The following is a 23,213-nucleotide window of genomic DNA, read 5'->3' as shown; positions in this document are numbered from 1 at the left end:
CATTTTCCTTCACTCGGAATATTTATTTATTTAGTCTACTATGTTTCCAACCCGCCCTTCCCCACAAGCGGGCTGAGGGCAGTTTGCAACAAAATTCCACAGAATAAAACATTTTAAAAACAGTCAAGCAATAATCCAATGTAAAGCCCCAGTGGCATAACTACAAGATGGGCAAAAGTATTACAGAAGCTCCCGGAGGATGCTGCATGTCTGCCCAGTTGGAACAGTTGATTGGGGGGATGGGCGCCGAGCACCATTAAGATGGAACGAAAGGGCCTCACCCAAAGGCATGATGGAACAACTCCGTTTCGCAGGCCCTGTGGAACTGTAATATTTATCATTATTTATTTGTTTGTTTAATTTATACCCTGCCCTCCCCGCCGAGGCAGGCTCAGGGTGGCTTATACAAAAATACCGCCTTTCCCCATATGTTCCCCCAAGAGCACTACGGTCGGGGGGCCAAAATTTGTTAGTCATCCCGGGCCCCAAGGACACCAAACTAGCTGCTACTAGGGTCAGGGCTTTTTCAGTGGCGGCTCCTACCTGGTGGAATGAGCTCCCGGGGGAGATCCGGGCCCTGCGGGACCTTTTGCAGTTCCACAGGGCCTGCAAGACGGAGCTCTTCTGCCAGGCCTTTGAGTAGGAGCCGCCGCCCCTACTATACCATCACCGTCATGGTTTGACGAGGCCCTGAGGAAACATCTGAATATTGTAAAGAAGCCCTAAGTCGTTCTCCTGTGGGCGTTAACAGCGTGGGAAATACCACTGGGAACTTTGGACCTATGATTTGCCATCTTTGGATTTATAGAAGTTATTGAGCACCATTGTTTTAAGTTCAGGATGTTTTTTAAGATGTACTATATGTTTTTTTAAGTTACTATGTATATCATGTTTTTATTATGGCAAGGTTTTTACCTTGCCCCTGTAAGCCGCCCTGAGCCCATTGGGGAGGGCGGGGTATAAATGCAATAAATAAATAAATAAATACACAAATAACAGTTAAGATCCACATAAAATCATCTAAAAACAGTTCAGTTAAAATCATTCAATATTATTAGGTGCTTATGATGACTAATTAAATACATAGCGATGGCATACTGCATGAGTGCCAGCAAAGATCTTACTAAATATTCTGTTCAGTGATATATGCGGCTGCACAGGCGGTAGATGTCAAAGCCAAGGGCCAGGATTCTATAATTACGATTGTTGATGGAATGGTGGTGGCAGCTCCTTAGTTGAAGGCCTGGTGGAAGAGCGCCGTCTAGCAGGCCCTGTGGAACTGGAAAAGATCCTGCAGGACCCTGATCTCTTCTGGGAGCTCATTCCACCAGTGCGGAGCCGCCACTGAGAAGGCCCTGGCCCTGGTAGTAACCAGCCTGGCATCCTTGGGACCTGGGAGGGCCAGTCGGTTTTGAGACCCCGACTGTAGTGCTCTCTGGGGTATATAAGCCCCCCAGGGCCCTGATCTCACTTGGCAAGGATTTCCACCAGGCCGGGGCCAGAGCTGAAAAGGCCGTGGCCCTGGCTGAGGCTAAGCAGATGTCTTTGGGGCCAGGGGTCACCACAAGATGCTATTCAGAGGAGCGCAAGGCTCACCGGCGAACATATGGGGAGAGTTGATCCTGTAGATATGACCGTCCCAGACTGCATAGGGCCTTGAATGTTAATACCATAACCCTCAACCTGATTCGGTACTCGACTGGCAACCAATGCAGCTGATGCAGCTGCAGCTAATTCAAATCGTTCCTTGATTTCAGGCTTCATTTACCATCTAGATATTAGAGTTGTTCTTTCTTGTTTTGTTCCAACAGGTGATGGATGGAAGAAAGAGGCCAAGGAAGATCAATCTGGGATGCCAGGGGGAAGGGGCAGATCACAAGAGGTTGGAAAACAGAGACAGAAAACTGAGATAAATACACCAACTGGATCCATTCCTTCTCAGCTTGGTGATTTCGAAGAAACCCCAGCCCAAAGCAAAAAAGACGAAAGCCCAAAAAGACACAAGTGCCCTCTGTGTGACAAAAGCTTTACTTATAAATCAAGGCTTAATCGGCACTGGCGAGTCCACACGGGGGAGAAACCATATAAATGCTTGGTGTGTGGGAAGAGCTTGTGTAGCAATGCAAGGCTTCAGACACATCAAAGAATCCACACAGGGGAGAAGCCATTTAAATGCTCCGAGTGTGGAAAGAGTTTTACTGAGAAGTCAGACCTCAGAAAACATCAAAGGAGGCACGCAGGAGGGGAGCTGTACATATTGTTGGAGTCAGGAAAGCGGTTTGCTTGGCGCAAATCCCTGATTTTCCATCCAAGAAAGCGCAAAAGCAAGGAGCCATTGAAGTGCTTGGAATGTGGGAAGAGCTTCACTACAAATTCAGCCTTTGTCAGGCATCAGCGAATCCATACAGGGGAGAAACCATATAAATGTCTTGTGTGTGGAAAGAACTTCACTCGGAGCACACATCTCGCGTCACATCAAAGAATGCATACAGGGGAGGTCTATAAATGTTCTGAGTGTGGAAAGAGCTTTGCTTGGAGAGCATCTCTGCGTTTACATCAGAGAATCCACACAGGGGAGGACTATAAATGCTTGGAGTGTGGAAAGAGTTTCAGTTTGAAGTCAGTCCTTAGAGGGCATCAACGAATGCACACAGGAGAGAAGCCCTATAAATGCTTGGAGTGTGGGAAGCTCTTCACCTGGAACACAACCCTGATTAACCATAGAAGAATGCATAGAGATGGGAAGCCATTTAAGTGCTTAGAATGTGGAAAGAGCTGCAGTACAGGATCCGACCTTAGAAGGCATCAGAGAATGCACACAGGCAAGAAGCCTTATAAGTGCTTGGAATGTGGCAAGTGCTTCAGTTGGCAATCGTACCTGACTGCGCATCAAAGAATTCATACAGGGGAGAAACCATATAAATGCCTCCTGTGTGGAAAGAACTTCACTCGGAAGACACATCTGAACTCACATCAAAGGATGCACACGGGGGAGAAACCATATAAATGTCTGAAGTGTGGAAAGAGCTTTGCCTGGAGTACCTCCCTGAGTTTACATCAAAAAGTCCACACAGGGGAGAACTATCAGTGCTTGGAGTGTGGAAAGAGTTTCCGTCTGAGGTCGGTCCTTAGAGAGCATCAAAGGAGGCACACAGGAGAGAAGCCATATAAATGCTTCGAGTGTGGGAAAAGCTTCTCTTCAAACAAAACTCTGGGTTACCATCAAAGAATTCACTCAGGTGAGAAGCCATTTAAGTGCCCGGAATGTGGAAAGGGCTGCAGTACAGGATCAGCCCTGAGAAGACATCAACAAATCCACACTGGTGAGAAGCCCTATAAATGCTTTGAGTGTGGGAAAAGCTTCACTTGGAACAAAACTCTGATTTACCATCAGAGAGTTCACACTGGAGAGAAGCCCTATAAGTGCCTGGAATGTGGCAAGTGCTTCAGCTGGAAATCATACCTGACAGCACATCAGAGAATTCACACAGGGGAGAAACCATATGAATGCCTGGTGTGTGGAAAGAACTTTACTCGGAAAATGCATCTTAAATCACATCAAAGGATGCACACGGGGGAGAAACCATATAAGTGCTCAGAGTGTGGGAAGAGCTTTGCTTGGGGCACATCCCTGAGCTCCCATCGACGAATCCACACAGGAGCGGACTATCAGTGCTTAGAGTGTGGAAAGAGTTTTAGTCTGAAGTCAGTCTTCAGAGGGCATCAAAGAATCCACACTGGGGAGGAACCGTATAAATGTCTGGAGTGTGGAAAGAACTTGAGTACCAGCTCGGCCCTCACGAGACATCAAAGAGTGCACACAGGGGAGAAACCATTTAAATGCCTGGTGTGTGGAAAGAACTTTACTCGGAATATTCACCTGAAATCACATCAGATTATGCACACAGGGGAGAAACCTTATAAATGCTTAGATTGTGGGAAGAGTTTCGCTTGGAGTTCATCCTTGAGTTCCCATCAGAAAATCCACATTGAGGAGAATCCCATGATTCCTAAAACCACCCACAGCATGGAAAGTATTTCAGATGTAGTGGAAATCATCATATGAGTGATTTAAAGTCCAGCAAAAGCAGGAAAAGAGTTTTTCCAAACAGTCAAAACCATGATTTTCTTGAGGGGGATTCTGCTGCTTATTTCCCTCCATTGCAAGATCTCTCTCTCTCTCTCTCTCTCTCTCTCTCTCTCTCTTTAAAAGACTTTGTCCTAAATGAGAAACAGATATTGTGCAGGGGTGGATTGGCCATTTAACTTGCAGAGAACTTTCCCAGTGGGCCACGGCCCTGGAGGGCTGTTAGCAACTAAGAGCAAACTGAGCCAAGCCCCGGCAGCTTTGCTTAGTACCGCAGGGGCCACTTGGCTTGTCTTGCTGCAGGACCATTTTGATTTCCCAGCCCATGCCTGACCTTGTGGTGTGAATGAGAGAAAGTTACAACAGCCGTGTGCCAGTTCACTACTCATGGATATCCATGACCTCTATGCTATAATTAGGGGACAGAGATGAGCATGGCCAAGCTTTACGCATTAAAGAGACATTACAAACTGGGGTGGGGTGTATCCCATTACAAAGCGTATCCTTAGCTAGTAGATTGTCATGAATATGATTTCCCCCCCACTTATTGTGTATGTGCCTGATGTTTAGACTTTGATAAAAATTCTAAAAGACGTGTCTCATGTGACTCCGCCATCCTAGAGACAACCGATTGGCCACTGTGTGAACAGAATGCTAGATGGGGCTTTGGTCCGAGCAGGGCTCTTCTTCTGTTCTCATGTTTTCTGGCTTGATTTTGACAGGAGTGGGAAGTAGTTTGGAAAGTTTTTTGTTTGTTTTTAGTTTTCCCATATATTTGGTTGTTTCCTACTTTTCTTGCATCATAGTAACCTTTTCTCTGTCGAACAGGTTTCCTCCTCTTTATTGGTCCTTGAATGGACTCTAAACTGCTCTCAGTATTATTCCATGCTTCTTGAGGCATATACCCTGTCTGCATTGTGCATTTTCGTTGCCCTCTTGGTTAAAAATTCAAAGCCATATTTTTCTGCATAGACGTATCCCTTCCTTCATCTGCCTGCTTTTGTGGCTTACACACTTGAGTTTTCTTTCCTTGATTTCATGGTGTCGTATTCCGTGCTGTAAATCTAATTGTTAGTTTAAGAGGACAGATTTTTTTCTTCACACGTCATGGAAACCAGGCTGTTCTCTGCCTTGCAGATTCACCAGCTCAAAAACAGAGGTTTTATAGAAACGAGACATTAAGTAGTGTCTAAAACAATGAGTCCTTGATGTTCCAAAAATATGGACTCCTAGTGGGTGAAGATTTGCTCCTGTGATCCTGTTTTCCATCTCAGGGAAAGCCTTTTGTATTGGAACTGAATATTACATATGGTAGGAACAGGTATAATGTGGTAGGAAACACGGCTGTAAGCCGGGATGTTCCAAGTTCCAACCTCACTTCTGCTATGCACTTGGTTGCTATGGGAAAGCTACCCTCTGTTATCCCTTAGACCCCCTCCCACACCTGTGGTATGGGGAGGGTAATACTGGTCTACCTTACAGGGCTGTTGCGTAAGGGTTATACTATATGTGAGGTGCTTTGAAAGTGCTATTATAAATGCTGAATATTATTATTACTATTATTATTAAGGTATTGTTTCTAGAAATCTTGTATTGAGGGCATCTTTGCCCTCAATTCAAGATTTGAAGAACTACATCTTTGGCTCCCCTTGGTGTTAGCTCTGTGTGTGATAGTGTTTTATTAAACAATGTCGTCATGTTTTCTTCTTGTTTATCATTCTTTTGCCTTATTCTGAACTGGGCTGTAGAGTGCGGATCCTTAAATCTACAGATTAAGTCCATGAACAGGGTTTTTTTTACTGATTGATTGATTGGTTCGGTTTATAAGCCCCCCTCCCCCAGAGGGCTCAGGGCAGTGCACAGCATATGCCAATACATCAATAAATTTAAATAAATAACAGTTAAAACAGTTAAAACAGTATAATATAACATAAAGCTCATCCAAGGCATTTGATGTCAGTTTTACCTTCCCCGTGTGGGGAGGGCAAAAGATGGAGGCCAGCCTAGATGGTAATCCGTTGCTGTCCTCAACCCTAGGCCTGGTGGAACATCTCTGTCTTACAGGCCCTGTGGAACTGTACCAAGTCCCTCAGGGCACAGATCTCACTAGGCAGAGAGTTCCACCAGGCTGGGACCAGAAAGGCCCCGACTCTGGCTGAAGACAGCTGGATGTCTTTTGAGCCAGGGATCACCAGGAAATGTTGCTCCCCAGAGCATAGTGCTTTTTGGGTATATCAGGAGAGGCCGTCCCGAAGGTATGTTGGCCCCTGACCATTCAAGGCCTTAAAGGTTAATACCAGAACCTTGACTCTGACCCGGTATTCAATCTGGTGCTAGTGCAGCTCAGGTTTATAGAAATAATCTAAGTTTGCAGAAAAACCTGCAAGTGGTCAATTCAATATTGTACCGGCTTATGTCCGGCATATCTCCCTCCAGATTTAAACAGCAGGTTTTTTTGCTGGACATAAAGGTAAAGGTAAAGGTTCCCTTGCTCTAAAGCCAGTCGAATCCAACTCTAGGGTTGCGGTGCTCATCTCCGTTTCAAAGCCGAAGAGCCAGCGCTGTCCGAAGACGTTTCCGTGGTCATGTGGCCGGCATGACTAAACACCAAGGCGCACGGAACGCTGTGACCTTCCCACCGAAGTGGTCCCAATTTCTTGCTTTCAAACTGCTAGGTTGGCAGGAGCTGGAACCAGAGATGGGAGCTCACTCCGTCATGCGGCACCCGGGTCTCGAACCGCTGAACTACTGACCTTCCACAGCCTGCAGTTCAGCGTGTTAACCACTTGAGCCACCACAGCTCCAATGCGGGACATAAAGAGGTGTAATATCGAATTGGCCATTAGAGGGAGCAAAACACATGCTGAACTGGGAAAAACCCCTGAAGAAACAGGAACTACAAGTGAGGAAAATGAGACTGCGGTAAAAAGCCCACAGAGACCATTCACAGTTTACACAAATGCACTCGACATCAGTTTTATTTGATTATTTGGAAAGTGATGCAGTAAGGAAAAAATGACATATATGGGCCACCTTGAAGAAATTGCCCTTCTGAGGGGCGATACTTTTGTTAACTGAGTTAAGAGGAACTTCCTTGTTCAACTTCAGCCAGAGATCATGGAAGTGATAATGGTGGCTGCATTATCATCTGGGAGGACACGGAATGTTGTGTGGGAGAGTTTGGGAAGGCCAGTTATCAAGGGTAGTCTGCAGTCTTCCTAGGATCCCCTTGGTTTCAACCAAATAAGGCCATCAAACGGCTTCAAAACAATGAAGCCAAGCCACCCTCCCCATCCTCACAATGCTCCATGGACTCCTAGGTCACAATAGGTCTACCTATAAAAATGCTACCATATCTGGCCCCATCTCAGCATCCTGCAGTGCCTGGACCCTCCCACAGAGAGGCAAGATCCTCTCCAGGGAGAGGCAAAACCCTTGCATTCCTTTCTAGTCTTTCTTCCCCACTTTCCTCCTACTTTTCTCTCCTGATCCCTTGGTGTAGTGGTTAGGAGTGCAGACTCTAATCTGGGAGAACCAGGTTTGATTCCCCACTCCACATGCAGCTCTATTTGATCTGGATGACATACTTGTCTCATTCTTTTATATGCCAAACTGGCTACACCAAACTGTTACAAAAGAGTAACAGAGACCAACCAATTCAAACGAAATGAAATCGTTATTTCCTAGCACTCAGACACACAACTAGAGATAAGTACATAAGCGAAGCCAATGTTGGTTCAGGCCAAAGGCCCATCCAGTCCAACACTCTGTCACACAGTGGCCAGAAATACCAGGTGCCATCAGGAGGTCCACCAGTGGGGCCAGGACACCAGAAGCCCTCCCACTGTGCCCCCCCCAAGCACCAAGATGACAGAGTATCCCTTGCCCCAGTCCGAGAGTTCCTATCTATACCTTGTGGCTAATAGCTACTGATGGACCTCTGCTCCATATGCTTATCCAGTTCCCTCTTGAAGCCATCCATGCCTGTAGCCGCTACCACTTCCTGTGGCAGTGAATTCCATGTGTTAATCACTCTTTGGGTGAAGAAGTACTTCCTTTTATCCGTTCTAACCCGACTGCTCAGCAATTTCATTGAGTGCCCACGAGTTCTTGTATTGACCAAAACTGCAAACCTTTTAAACTCACAAATACAAATACATGAGTATTAAAACAAACAACGCACCCCTCCCTCCCAATAAACACAAGGGCACAAACAAACCTGAGGGGGGGGGGGGGGGGGGGGGGAGGATGAGGGGAAGAGACGAGGGTAGGGAGGGAAGATGGTTCTGAAGGGTGATTCTACCTGATCCAAGACGTGTGGGAAGCTGAGGATCTTACAGGTAGTCCATGCATCAGAAGTCCAATTGGGGGGGAGGGGGGAAGCCCTGCAAAGCAGTTTGCAGAGGTATCCAGGGAGATGAAGGGAAACCTGACGCACTCTTCGCCCATCTTGGGCTAGTTCTTTTAGGTGGACTCATTTTCCCCGAGATCAGGATTGGATAAATTTGAATTTGACTGGTTAAAAAGGTAAAGGTTCCCTTGCTCTTTCAGCCTGTCGAATCCAACTCTAGGGTTGTGGTGCTCATCTCCGTTTCAAAGCCGAAGAGCCAGCGCTGTCCGAAGACATTTCCGTGGTCATGTAGCCGGCATGACTAAACACCAAGGCGCACTGAACGCTGTGACCTTCCCACCGAAGTGGTACCTATTTATCTACTTGCAATTTCTTGCTTTCGAACTGCTAGGTTGGCAGGAGCTGGAACTAGAGACGGGAGCTCACTCCGTCATGCGGCACCTGGGTCTCGAACTGCTGAACTACTGACCTTCCACAGCCTGCAGTTCAGCATCTTAACCACTTGAATTTGAATTTGACTGGTTACTGCCATTGAAATTCAGCAGACAGATTAGGAAAAGGACACCTGACATTCCAAGGTGAGCTGATTGAGAGATGTTTTAGCATATTGACAAAGGACCAAGTATTTGAAAGGAATGTCCTCTTGACTGCCCATCCTTGGTGGATCAGGTGTTGGCCTGGATTGGAGGTGATCCTTTCCCCATCCACTGGAAATGGCCCATATTGCTGGGACGACTTAAAGCTGTGGCTGTGGCTGTTTGGTGTACTGGTTAAGAGTGCCAACATTGATTCCTCACTTCTCCACATGCAGCTGTTGGGTGACCTTGGGCACGCCACAGTTCTCTCACTCAGCCCCACCTACCTCACAGGGTATCTGTTGTGGGGGGAGGAAGGGAAGGAGATTGTAAGCCGCCCTGAGACTCTGAAGAGCAGGGTATAAATCCAATCTCCTCCTCCTCCTCCCTTGGAGCTGGGGGTATGTATGACAGCCAGCTGTGGTGTTGTGGTTAAGAGCCGCTGACTCTGATCTGGGGAACTGGGTTTGATTCCCCACTCCTCTACATGCAGCCAGCTGGGTGACCTTGGGTCATTCACAGTTCCCTCAGAGCTCTCTCAGCCCCACCTACCTCACAGGGTGTCTGTTGTGGGGAGAGGAAAGGAAAGGAGGTTGTTTGTAACCCACTCCAAGACTCCTTCAGGTAGTGAAAAGTGGGGTATAAAACCAACTCCTCCTCTCCTCCTCCTCCTGGTATTTCCCAACCTGGAGCTGGCAACTGTGCCATAGACTCCAACCCTCTAAAGCAGCCATTTTCTCCAGGGCAACTGATCTCTGTTATCTGGAGAGCAGTTGTAACTCCAGGTGATCTCTAGCCCCCACCTGGAGGTTGGCAACCCTATTAATGCCAAATGCCACTTTGCGGTCAGGAAGGAATTTTCCTCCAGGCCAGATTGGCCAGGGGTCCTGGAGGTTTTTTACCTTCCTCAGCAGGGGTCATTTCGTAGAAAAAGAGCTAGGGGAACTCATTAGCATAACTCATTAGCATATGCCACACACCCTGACATCACCGGAGGTGTGTCATAAGGTCACACCCCCTGACATCACCGGAAGTGTGTCATAAGGCCACACACCCTGCCCCCAACGGTCCCGGGCGGCGGGAGTGCAAGGAAGCCCCGCGAAGGCCCTCCCTGGCCCCAGCAGGGAGGAAGCAACTTACCTTCCCTCTTCTCCTGCCTCCTCCTGGCTGAATGAGGGCCGGAAGCGGGGCGGCCGGAAGCAGGGGGCGGGGCTTCGTCATGTGCCCCGCCCCCCATACCTCACCGGGGGGAACTGCGATCCCCCCCCCCGAAATGACCTTTGTTCCTCAGGGCACAGAGCAGGAGTCACTTGGGGACTGGGCGTAGTTTTGAATTTCCTGTTTTGTGTAGGGGGCTAGCCTAGAAGATCTTTGAGGTCCCTGCCAGCTCTATGTTCCTAAAGTCCCTCCCCTCACCAAATTCCACCCTGCCCGAGCTCCATCCGAAATATCCATGAATTTCCCAACTTGGAGTTGGTAACCATACCTTCCTTAGAGTTTCAGGTGCCTGCTAGAGCATTGCCCCAATAAGTTGACATCACTTCTGGTTTGTGCTGGGTGGAGATATTGATCCCCCCCCCCCCGCGAGCACTTATCAAGTCCCTGCTAGTTCAAATGGTAGCCTTCATGGATCCCAAGATCCTATGGATATTCTTCAAGTAACTGGATCAACATGATCCGTACATGAACCAGATGGTACATTGGACAGTTTTTCTGTCTGAACAGGGTAGGTGGATAGAAGGCCACTATGTCAATATCAGCAGCGTTGATGATTGATTCACCCTGGCCTAACAGCTACCTTTAGGTATCAAGAATAAAGAGGGAGATTCCCCACTGCAGAGGAAAAAAAACAACTGAGATTCTTCGGCTGCAATCACACACAGTAAATAATCCACTTTCAATGCACTTTCAAATTGGATATGCCAGTTTACACAGTAAAATCCAGTTAGAAAGTGGATTGAAAGTGGATTATTTAGTGTGTGTGATCGCAGCCTTAGTAAAGGCAAACAGTTGTATTCTGGCTGAAAGTTTTGTGGTATGAAGCTGACTTGCACAAATGCATGAAGTGTTATCCTCGGTTGGTAGATAAAGGTACAAACATGCATGCATGAGTGGGGAGGTAAAATAAGTGATCTAAAATAAGTGATCTACCCCGTGGCTAAAAAGACACAATAATAAGGACACCTCCAAGCTATAAAACCCCAAATCGAGGTTCAAGCTAGGACTGCCATCCTCTAGGTGTGGCCTGGAAGTCTCCTGGAATTACAACTGATCTCTAGATGACAGGGATCAATTCCCCTGGAGAAAATGGCTGCTTTGGAGGATGAACTCTATGGCATGCCTTGTGCGGGTCCCTCCCATCCGCAAACACTGCCCTGCCCCAGCGCCGCCCCCCCGCCCCCCAAATCTCCAGGAATTTCCAAACCTGAAGTTGGCAACCCTAGGAGTGAGGCTGAATTTTACTAGCACACACCTCTCCGCTGCTTTTACAAGTTTGTGTGTGTGTGTGTGGTGTATGTTTCTTGCTTTAGATCAAGATAGGCAGCCTCAGTCTTGTCTGTCTGTAGCACTAGAAAAGAGCGAGAGTCCAGCAGCACCTTAAAGACTAACAACATCTGGCAGGGGATGAACTTTCGTGAGTCACGGCTCACTCCTTCAGACTCCTTGCTTTGCCACGTTACAAAGAGTTCATCCCACAGAGTACACCTGGACTGAGAGAGTTCAGGCACAGTCTTAGTTTTCCAACAAGAACCAATGTAAGGGTTAAAGCCAGGGAGTCTTGATTCCTAGAGAGGCTTCTTGATGGGCTACTCTCTCCGCCCCCCCGCCAGCCGGGGGTGGGGGGGGGGAGAGAGAGTTCTTTGATGTTTGCAACCAGAATCTGGTGAGTTGAAACGCCTTTGGGGGTATGGAGAAGTCCCCCGGGCTCCAACAGAGGATTGGGTGGACTGGAAAACAAGGGAAGGGGAGACCCTAGATGGAGAGATGTCCAGCCAGTGCGTGGGGACAAAAGGCCAAGGCAGAGAGGCTTGTGTTGGGTGGGAGGGGGAAATTGGGCCCCCTTACCGGTTTCCCCCCCCTAGGAAGGAGGCCTGTGCAGTTAGTGTTCACACATTGGAATGGTTCCAAAACAGAGAAACCAGAGCGCCTCTTTTCTCTGCAAAAAGCCAGAAGATTCTTCCAGTTTCTAAAGATATAAAGATATAAAAAATCTGTTTTAAAGAATTTTATTTAATTATAGTATGTTTATTATTGTCTTTTATACTGTTTTTATTGTTATAATCTGGCATTTATGCCTCTGCTAGCCGCCCTGAGCCTTCGGGGAGGGCGGGATATAAATCCAAAGAAATAAATAAAGGAAGGAAGGAAAGTGGCACCTTTTGAATTTGGAGAGAATAGAGAACAGGTTTGCAGATGAGCTGGAGGATGAGTTGGGGAAGGGAAAAGGACAGCAGGGGTGGTACAGAAGAAACTGGGTGAATTTGAGGAAGCTGTTATGGAGAGGAGAAAAGGGGAAGAGTGGAAAAGAGGACCATTCCCTGGCGGGGCAGATGCATCGGGCGCCTCCCGCCCCCCCCAAAAAAAACCCTCTCCCAAAGTGGAAACCCCCACCCCATGTTGCAAATCAATAGCTCCTCTTTGAGGCTTAGCATTTCCTTCCCTTCCCTGCAGGAAGAAGACACAGATGCTAACCAGGAGTCACCCACTTTGATTGTTATTTTCTGATCAGGGGGTGAAAAGTTGCAAGCTGAATTTGTGGGCTTTGCCAGGGGCTTAGTAGCCACCCTGATCTTGAGGCTGCCCTTCTTGTCAAGACCATGGCAGACGGACAGGGTGGTTTGGGGACCCCTTTGGGGGCTGCAGGGAAGCAGGAATGGAAGACGGGGGAGGAGGACGCGGGTTGAATGGAAGACGGGGAAGGAGGACGCGGGTGGCCCCGAAGAAGGCAAAGGGCCTGATTCCACTGAGGCGGGAAGCCACGGGGAATTCTGGGAAATGACGGTGAAGAAGTTTCTGGCAGAGGACCCCGCTAGCTCCAGCACACGATGCCAGAATTTCAGGCAGTTCGGCTACCAAGAGGCCGAGGGGCCCCGAGAGGTCTGCAGCCGACTCCACCATCTTTGCCTTCGGTGGCTGAAGCCAGAAAGAAACACCAAGAAGGAGATGCTGGACCTGGTGATCCTGGAGCAGTTCCTGGCCATCCTGCCCCCGGAGATGCAAAGCTGGGTCAGGGAATGTGGGCCGGAGACCAGTTCCCAGGCAGTGGCCCTGGCAGAAGGCTTCCTCTTGAGCCGGGCCCAGGAAAAGAAGCAGAAAGAGCAGGTGAGAGCATTTTTTATATAGGAGGCAGAACAGATGGGACCAGGAGATCTTGGCTCAGGGATACAGCAGCTGCTTGGCACGCAGAAGGTCCCAGATGCAATCCCTGGGCTCTCCAGTTAGAGACCAGGTAGGAGGTGATGTGACAGACCTTGGCCAGAGATCCTAGAGACCCCCTGCTAATGTCAGTAGACGATACTGACCTCGAGGGACCAAAGTAGAAGGCAGCTTCATGTGGTCACGTGTTCCATCCGTTGCCCAGTTGCCCCTCAAAATCGCCCTGATCTGGATAGCACAGGCTAGTCCGGTCCCGTCATATCTCAGAAGCTAAGCAGGGTCAGCCTTGACTAGGATTTGGAGAGGTGACCTCCAAGGAGTAACCAGGGCTGCGACACAGAGGCAGGCAGTACCAAACCACCTCTGAAACATCTCGCCTTAAAAATAAGTCTTGCTCACCACCTAGTGGTGCACAGTGCTAAAAGAGCTAGGAGTTCTTGCTGCCAGGCAATCTTAGGATCTCCTGCCTACTCTACACACAGTGCCATATGATTATAATAATTATTATCAGGGGTCATTTCCTGCAGGAGCGCACAGGAGTGGAGCTCCCGGCAGTAAAAAGCCCAGGGGGGTGGCGCATGCAACAAGCCCCACCCCCTGCTCCCAGCAGCCCTCAGTCAGAGCAGGAAGCAGCCAGGTAAGTTGCAGAGCCCCCCTCCAGCCCCCCAGTCCAAAACAGTCCAGTGGCACCCTTAAGACCAAGTTTTATTCAGGTACAAGCTCTCCCTCCTCTACGAGGACAGATCTTCACATCCCCCCCCCCCAAGAGCTAGCAATCCAAAACAGCCCAGTGGAGCCTGAGTGGTGGGTGTTGCCTTCTGACACACTTCCGGTGATGTCAGGGGGTGTGGCATATGCAAATAAGCTATGCTAATGAGTTATGCTAATGAGCTCCTGTACCTCTTTTTCTACAAGATGACCCCTGATTATTATTATTCCTCAAAATTGCATGAGGAGACATCCCCAATTTCCCACCACTTCTTTGCTGATTGCTCTCCCCGTTCCCTTTCTGGGGAACCCCCCTTTTATTTCAGGAGCAGAGCCTATTAGCGGAAAGGGCCACCTCTTCCCCGGCAGCAGAAGACACCAGACAGAAGGTGTTTTCCAGAGCTGTCATCCAGGAGGGTGGCCAAGGGAACACCTCTCTGGGTAAGGATTTATGTGGTCTTCTTCTGTTTGGTTTTCCTGTCTTGGCCACCTAAAATCCCTGGTCCACTTTTACGTTCCCTCCGTTGTTAGCATGAAGGGGACCGTCTTCTCTACCCTCTCTCACGGCTCATAAGAATGTAGACTTTAGTCATCCGAAAGAGTGGCCCAGTTTATGCACAGTCGGGCAAAAAGAATTCCTAATTTCCAGGGCTATTTTTGGGCAGGAACGCACAGGAACGGAGTTCCGGCTATCTCCCGAGTTGGCCACGCCCAGCAGGAACTCATTAGCATAATAGGCCACACCCAACAGCAGAAACTCATTAGGATTGGCTACATTAGGGGTGTGTGGCCTAACATGCAAAGGGGTTCCTGCTACAAAAAAGCCCCTGGGTTTTGACAACAAACAAGGTAAACAGGATAAGAAGCAAAAGGTGAGTGTGGCTGGATGACCACACTTCTGCGAACATGGGGTGTGTGGCCTAATATGCTAATGAGCTGTGCTGTCAGGGGTGTGTCCTAATAAGCAAATCGTCTTCTGCAGTTGGGTGTGGCCTATTATGCTAATGAGCTCCTGCTGGGCTTTTTCTACTAAAAAAGCACTGCTAATTTCACAGATAAATGGTTGGGATCTGGAATTATTTATTTACTTGTATTACTTCCTACTTTTCTTCCCAGTGGGGACCCAAAGGTGGCATGGTGTCGTGGACAGAGCGTTGGACCTGGATTCTGGGAGACCCAGGTTCGAACCCCCACTTCTATCATGGAAGCTCACTGGAGGTCTTTGGGCCCATCGCATACTCTAATCCTGGACTATCCCCTGACTTGGATAGCCCAGGCTAGCTTGATCCCATCAGATAACGGAAGCTAAGCAGGGTCGGCCTTGGCTAGTCCTTGGAAGGGAGACTTCCAAGGAATCCCAGGGCTGTGACACAGAGGGAGGCCATGACAAACCAGCTCTGAAACGTCTCTTGCCTTAAAAACAAGTCTAGCTCGCCACCTAGTGGTGCATAACACCAAAAAAAGAGCTAGAACTTCTGCCTGCCAGACAATCTTGGGATCTCCTGGCTGTGCCACACAATAATAATAATTATTATTATTATTATTGTGTGGCATTGCCAGGAGATCCCAAGATTGTCTAGCAGGTAGAAGTTTTATCTCTTTTAATTTTAATAATTATATTTTAATAATAATTATTAATAATTTTAATTTTAATAATTATTATTATCCTGGACTACCTCACAGGGTTGTTGCTGCTAAAATGTAGAGAAAGGGAAAAGGATGTTCTAAGCCACTTTGAGCCCCCACTGGGGAGAAAAGCAGGATATAAATATGTAAAGGCATATTTGCAGGCATGCAAAGCAGCTGACGTCAGTCTCCTCTGTTTTATTGTCCCAACAGCTCTGTAAGGTAGGCTTGGTGGAGAGGGTGTGTCTGGCTTCCATGCCCGAGTGGAGATTCAAACTCGGGTCTCCCAGATCCTAGTCCAGCACTTGTAACACTGCAAGCCCAATGGGCCACTGCCTGGTGTGTTTGACCCAAAAGTAAACACAAGCAGTGAGGCTTCTGCAGTGAGCAGGAAACTTTATTCGAACAAAGGGGAACCCAAGCCTCAAAAGCCTGAATTCCATGGAACAAGTGAAGCTGAAAGCTTCTTATCATCGTGCACAAACAGTCCTTTGGACATGTGCAGATGTCCGTTCCTTTGTAACACCTGACAGGGCTCTTTTTGTAGAAAAAGCCCAGCAGGAACTCATTAGCATAATAGGCCACACCCAACAGCAGAAACTCATTAGCATATTAGGCCACAACCCTGGCAGCACAGCTCATTGGCACATTAGGCCACACCCCCATGTTACCAGAAGTGTGGTCATCCAGCCACACCCACCTTTTGCTTGTTATTTTGTTTACCTTGTTTGTTGTCAAAACCCAGGGCCTTTTTTTGGAGCAGGAACTCCTTTGCATGTTAGGCCACACACCCCTGATGCAGCCAATCCGAATGAGTTTCTGCCGTTGGGTGTGGCCTGTTATGCTAATGAGTTCCTGCTGGGCGTGGCCAACTAGGGAGCCAGCTGGAACTCCGTTCCTGTGCATTCCTGCCCCAAAATAGCCCTGATGGTTACCATCACAAATCCTTTATCTTTCACTTTGACTTTGCTTCCATTAGTGTTGTCTGCTTTCTATCAGTACTTGACCATGCAGGCTGCTCCCTAAAGCTCTTGGTACCACTCTAATTGGTGGCCGGGGGGGGGAGAATAAAATGTTATCTTTGACCGTTAAGTGACCCTTCTAAATTATGGCAGGGCTATTTTGGGGCAGGAACGCACAGGAACGGAGTTCTGGCTGGCTCCCAAGTTGGCCACGCCCAGCAGGGACTCCTTAGCATAATAGGCCACACCCAACAGCAGGAACTCATTCGGATTGGCTACATTAGGGGTGTGTGGCCTAACATGCAAAGGAGTTCCTGCAACAAAAAAGCCCTGGGTTTTGACAACAAACAAGGTAAACAGAATAAGAAGCAAAAGGTGGGTGTGGCTGGATGACCACACTTCTGGTAACACGGGGGTGTGGCCTAATCGGCTAATTAATGAGCAGTGCAGTCAGGGGGTGTGGCCTAATGTGCTAATGAGTTTCTGCTGCTGGGTGTGGCCTATTATGCTAATGAGTTCCTGCTGGACTTTTTCTACAAAAAAAAGCCCTGAATTATAGTACCTAGTGTGCATAGTGTGAAGCAGGGCTTTTTTTTCTGGAGGAATGCACCAGAACAGAGTTCCGGAACCAGTTTGACAAAATTCTTTTAAAAATGTTTAAAAGTTCATGAGTTTTCAGTATGCAGACTGAAAATGTCATTTCCCTCTTGAATTCTGGCACCTCTTTAAAGAAAAACAACAACCCTGGTGGAGCTCATTATCTTACATAACATACGGTGGAATTTCCCTTTACCATTCTATAGACAGACAGGTAGTGGAATTTTGAACGAGTATTTTTCATCCTCAGCCAGAAACTCAAAATGGAGTTTCTTTGGTCTTTGTACCACACCACTCCACATTTGTATTTGTGTGAGCCAAGAGGTCCAGTGTCTTTTTGAACAGGACACACAAGCTGGTAAAAGGTGGCTGGGATGAGAAAGAGCCTTTTTCAGGCCAGGAACTGAGCTTCGAGACACGTACTGAAATATTTTCCCGACGTCCTTGTGTCCCTCACAGGTAGTGGCGTGACACCAGAAAAACATCGGAGGCTCCCCCTTCTTAGTGGTTTAGTGGACACAGCTTCTGTGCAAACAGCTCAGGTAAGGGGGTGGGAGAATCATTGGGGAGACAGAGAGAGAACACAGCAGCTTGCGAGTCTGGACACCGCCGTTCCTCACCACAAATATTCTTCAGCCTGACCAAAATCTATAGATGAACAGGCTGTATTTACATACAGGGGAGGAAAACTGTCCACGGAAAAGCATAGCATTGGGAAACGTTCTCTTTGGGAGCATTTTCTGCCCCACATCACTGGGCAGATCACGACATTTCAAGCCAGTGCAGTAGGAAGAGTGTGAGACGTGTTTTAAGACTGGATTACAAAGTTGGAAAACAACACAGTAAAGACCAGATTCCTGCCAACCTAGCAGTTCGAAAGCAAGACATTGCAAGTAGATAAATAGGGACCACGTCAGTGGGAAGGTCACAGCGTTCCGTGCGCCTTGGTGTTTAGTCATGCCGGCCACGTGACCACGGAAACGTCTTCGGACAGCGCTGGCTCTTCGGCTTGGAAACGGAGATGAGCACCGCAACCCTAGAGTCAGACTCGACTGGCTTTCGAGCAAGGGAAACCTTTACCTTTACCTTAAAGACCAGATAAGACATGGCAAAGCATAAATCTATGGCGTGGTCTCATTTGGAATATTATATACAGTTCTGGCCACTGCCCCTCAAAAAAGATATTATAGCATTGGGAAAAGGGCAGCTGAAATGATGAGAGAGTGGAACACCTTCCCTATGAAGAAAGGTTAAAGAGGTTAGGGCTCTTCAGTTTGGAGAAATTACAACTGAGGGTTTACAAAATGATGCATGGGATAGAGAAGACAGAGAAAGAAGTGCTTTTGCCCCTTTTCCCACAAGACACGGACACATGAGCACTCAGTGAAATTAAGAAGTGGTAGATTTAGAACAGGAGTCGTGGTGGCTCAGAGGCTAAGATGCTGAGCTGCAGACCGGAACGTCTGTAGTTCGACAGTTCGAGACCCGAGTACCATGTGACGGAGTGAGCTCCCGTCTCTGGCCCCAGCTCCTGCCAGACTAGCAGTTTGAAAGCAAGACATTGCAGGTAGATAAATGGGTACTGCTTCGGTGGGAAGGTAGCAGCATTCCGTGCGCCTTGGCGTTTAGTCATGCCGGCCACATGACCACAGAAATGTCTTTGGACAGCCCTGGCTCTTCAGCTTGGAAATGGAGATGAGCACTACCCCCTAGCTTTCGAGCAAGGGCAACCTTTACCTTTTTAGGTTTAGACTTCTTCACCCAAAGAATAATGGACATGTGGCATTCACTGCCGCAGGAAGTGGTGGCGGCTACAAGCATAGACAGCTTCAAGAAGGGATTGGATAAGCATCTGGAGCAGAGGTCCATCAGTGGCTCTTAGCCCCAAAGGTATGGATGGAACCCTCTTGTCTGGGGCAATGATGCTCTGTCTTCTTGATGCTTGGGAGTCAACAGTGGGAGGGCTCCTGGAGTTCTGGCCCCACTGGTGGACCTCCCGATGGCGCCTGGGTTTTGGCCACTGTGTGACACAGAATAATGTTGGACGGGATGGGCCATTGCCCTGATCCAACATGGCTTCTCTTATGTTCTTATGACATGGCAAAGCAGAAGCGATGCGACAACTGGAATGACAGAAATCAGAAAGTGGTGCAGTAGGACCAAGACCATGCCTACAATAACCGGTGCCATATATTACAGCCTGTGTCCTCATGAGCCATTCCATTTTCCTCCAGCGCTCTTAAAATGCCCTCCTGAGCAATTCAGTTTCTTCAGAACAGAAACCTGAGAGCCTTCCTGACCTCCTCAGGCAGGCCGTTCCACCGGAATGTGGGAGCCACCATGACAGAGAATGAGCAAGGAAGAAGCAGCTGCCAATCTTACTGTTGAAATAGGAGCCTGTAGATAAAACTGAGCCGGTTATTGTAAAGGGGGGGGGGTGCAGTCAGAAGGCCAGGAGCTGATTACAAGCTCTCTGATCTCCCATGTCTCCCCAAAGCACCAGGAGTTGTAGATCAGCTTCCATCTGCAGCCTTCCCAAATGTACAGCATTGTCATTCTTCCAGCAGCCAGGAGCATTACGGTTGCCAACTCATAAAAGAACATAAGAGAAGCCATGTTGGACCAAGCCAAAAGCCCATCCAGTCCAACACTCTTCTGTGTCACACAGTGGCCCAAAATACCCAGTGCCGTCAGGAAGCCCAGCAGTGGGGCCAAGACACTAGAAGCCCTCCCACTGTTGCCCCCCCTAAGCACCAAGGATACAGTGCGTCACTTGCCCCAGACAGAGTGTCCCCCTCTATACCTTGTGGCTAAGAGCCACTGATGGATCTCTGCTCCATATGCTTATCTAATCCCCTCTTGAATCTGTCGGTGCTTGTAGCCGCCACCACTTCTTGCAGCAGTGAACTCCGTGTGTTAATTACTCTTTGGGTGCAGAAGCAGGGAAATTCCTGGAGACGGGGGGGGGGGGAGGGGGGAACCTAGTGAGGGGCATGTTTCCGGAAGGGAAGGGGAGACCTCTGAGGAGTATAAAGTCCACCCTCTTCAGTAGCCATTTCCTTCACAAAATCCTTTGGGAGAACAGATACCTATCATCTGGGGATCAGTGTTAATTCCAGATGTCCAGGCCCCACCAGGAGGATGGCAACCCTCCTCCTGCCCCTCTTCTGGAAGGCCGTTTACAACAGACGGGGCCACCCTCGAAAAGGCCCACAATCCAGAAGGGGAAGGATTTTGGTATTACTTACGAGGAGGGAGCGCTCTCTTTCAGGGCCTGGTGACATTTGAAGAGGTGTCTGTGGATTTCACCGAGGAGGAATGGGGGCTGCTGGATCCAGGCCAAAAGGCCCTGCACTGGGAGGTCATGCTAGAGAATTTTGCAAATCTGTCATGCCAAGGTAAGGCTGCTTCTTCTTTCGGTAGCCACAGTCAGTGGAGGTTTACGGAACTGTGTACAGTTCTGGTCACTGTATCTCCAAAAGGATATTGCAGAGCTGGGAAAAGTACAGAGGAAGGGCAACCAAGAGGATGAGGGGTTTGGAGCACCTTCCCTGTGAGGAAAGGATGGAGAATCCGGGACTTTTCAGTTGAGAACGACTGAGTGGGGGGCATGATAGAGGTTTATAAAATTATGAATGGGGTGGAGAGAGTTGACAAGGAGAACTTTTTCTCCCTCCTTCAAAAGACTAGAACTGGAGGGCATCCAATAAAGCTGATGGGCAGTAGGTTCAGGACGGACACAAGGAAATACTACTTTACACAGAGAGTGATTAAAATGTGGAATTTGTTGCCAGAGGATGTAGTGATGGCCACAGGAATAAACAGCTTTAAACGTGGATTAGATTCACAGAGGAGAAGTCTGTCAGTGTCTTACCAATGCTCCCTCTAAGCTGTGGAGTCCTGTGAGCAAAAATTCTACTTTGTGAGCGACCGGCGTTGAAGTTGTGAGCGAGCGATTTGGCTGCTGCATAAATTTAGTTTGCCATGGAGCCCTCCTTCCTGAGCTGAGACAAAAATGTGTGAGCCGGAGGCTAAAAAACTGTGAGCTAGCTCACACTAACTCAGCTTAGAGGGAACGCTGGTGTCTACTATGCTAGATTGTAGTGCAGTAGCACCTTAGAGACCAGCAACATTTCCACGGTATAAGCTTTTGAGAGGCAAAACTCTCTTCATGAGACATAAGTCAGAAGGAGATCTCTGAATTCTCCGAACTGTGAACGAGTCTTTAAGGTGCTACTGGACTCTTGGTCTTTTCTTACTGCTGCAGAGAGACTGATGTGGCTACCCCATCTATCCTGATCTCTCTTCCAACTTTAGAGGCTCTTTCAAAGCATGCCTGGCTATAAATTGAGAAATAAATGCAGGGCTATTTTTGGGCAGGAACGCACAGGAACGGAGTTCCGGCTGGCTCCCAAGTTGGCCACGCCCAGCAGGAAATCATTTGCATAATAGGCCACACCCAACAGCAGATTAGGATTAGGATTGGATACATTAGGGGCATGTGGCCTAACATGCAAAGGAGTTCCTGCTACAAAAAAGCCCTGGGTTTTGACAACAAACAAGGTCAACAGAATAAGAAGCAAAAGGTGGGTGTGGCTGGATGACCACACTTCTGGTAACATGGGGGTGCGGCCTAATGTGCTAATGAGCTGTGCTGTCAGGGGTGTGGCCCAATAGGCTAATGAGTTCCTGCTGTTGGGTGTGGCCTATTATGCTAATGAGTTCTTGCTGGGCTTTTTCTACAAAAAGAGCCCTGAATAAATGAATGCATTGGGTTGGATCGCAGGTGGTCTGCAAGCTGCCCTCAGGGTGCAAATTCTTGACAGCCCAAAATCTCAGGGTTCCCATGTCTTCCAAGAACAGGATATTGAGGAGCATTTCAGATCTTCAGGTGGGTGGGAGGTGGGAAAACTGTGCTCTGTAGACGGATGTCTTTGCACCCACAGAAGCATCTAGCCTGGATCCAGGCTATTACATCATGTGTCACCTGCAGGATCAGCTAACCCATTCATTCTGTGATTTCAGGCTGCATTTCTCCCTCATATTCTTACTGATTCCCTTGCTTTGTTGCAGCAGGAGATGAATGGAAGAGTGAGCATGAGGAGGAACCGCTCAAGGAGATGTTGAGGAGAGGCGGATCTGAAACATGGGCACGACAGAAGAGGAAAGCGACCGTAAAACAGGAAAAGGGGAATGAATCCTCCGCTTCTCTGGGTGGGGACTTCCACGAAATCCAAGGCAAAATGGCTGCAGGGAAAGAACAGAGCCAGTGCCCCGTGTGCGGGAAGGTCTTCCTTCGTAAATCAAGCCTTTATCTCCATTGGGTAATCCACACCGGGGAAAAACCTTTCAAATGCTCTGAGTGCGGGAAGAGTTTCCGCCAGAAGGCTAACCTGATCAGGCATCAGGTGATTCACACCGGGGAGAAACCATATGCTTGCCTGGAGTGTGGGAAGAGTTTCAGTCAGAGGGAAAAACTGATCAGACACCATGCAGTCCACACAGGGGAGAAGCCGTATATTTGCTTGGAGTGCGGAAAGGGCTGCAGAGACAGGACAGAACTGATCGGCCATCAGAGAATCCACACAGGAGACAAACCATTTAAATGTGCCGAGTGTGGGAAGAGATTCTTCCAGCGGGCTAAACTGCTTCGCCATCAGAGAATCCACACGGGGGAGAAACCCTATACCTGTTTGGAGTGTGGGAAGAGCTTCATCCAGAGGATAGACCTGACTTCCCATCAGCGCATGCACACAGGTGAGAAACCGTATTCCTGCTCCGAATGTGGAAAGAACTTCAGTAAGAACTCGAACCTCAAAAGACACCAAAGGGTTCACACGGGGGAGAAACCATTCAAGTGCACGGATTGCCCTAAGAGTTTCTGTGATCGATCGACACTCATTAAACACCAGCGGGTTCATGCAGAGGAG

The 23,213-nt window shown here is 48.4% G+C and overlaps 2 protein-coding genes across 2 annotated transcripts in view; one reads left to right on the top strand and one right to left on the bottom strand.

The window, feature by feature from the left end:
• LOC107123820 (zinc finger protein 850-like) overlaps window positions 1-4,077 on the top strand; it is a 75,325-nt gene extending 71,248 nt beyond the window's left edge. Inside the window, exon 5 of the mRNA XM_015427161.1 lies at window positions 1,999-4,077. Coding sequence (XP_015282647.1) covers window positions 1,999-4,066 — 2,068 coding nt within the window. The 3' untranslated portion in view covers window positions 4,067-4,077. The remainder of the gene's footprint in view (window positions 1-1,998) is intronic.
• The window catches only part of LOC107123819 (zinc finger protein 850-like), a 399,053-nt gene that overhangs the window by 237,820 nt on the left and 138,020 nt on the right, over window positions 1-23,213 (bottom strand). The gene's annotated exons all lie outside the window — the stretch shown is intronic.

This window comes from Gekko japonicus, unplaced genomic scaffold (assembly GCF_001447785.1).
Source record: "Gekko japonicus isolate JY-2015 unplaced genomic scaffold, Gekko_japonicus_V1.1 scaffold712, whole genome shotgun sequence".
Taxonomy (NCBI): Eukaryota; Metazoa; Chordata; class Lepidosauria; order Squamata; family Gekkonidae; genus Gekko; species Gekko japonicus.
This window is presented reverse-complemented; position numbering and strand designations above follow the sequence as displayed.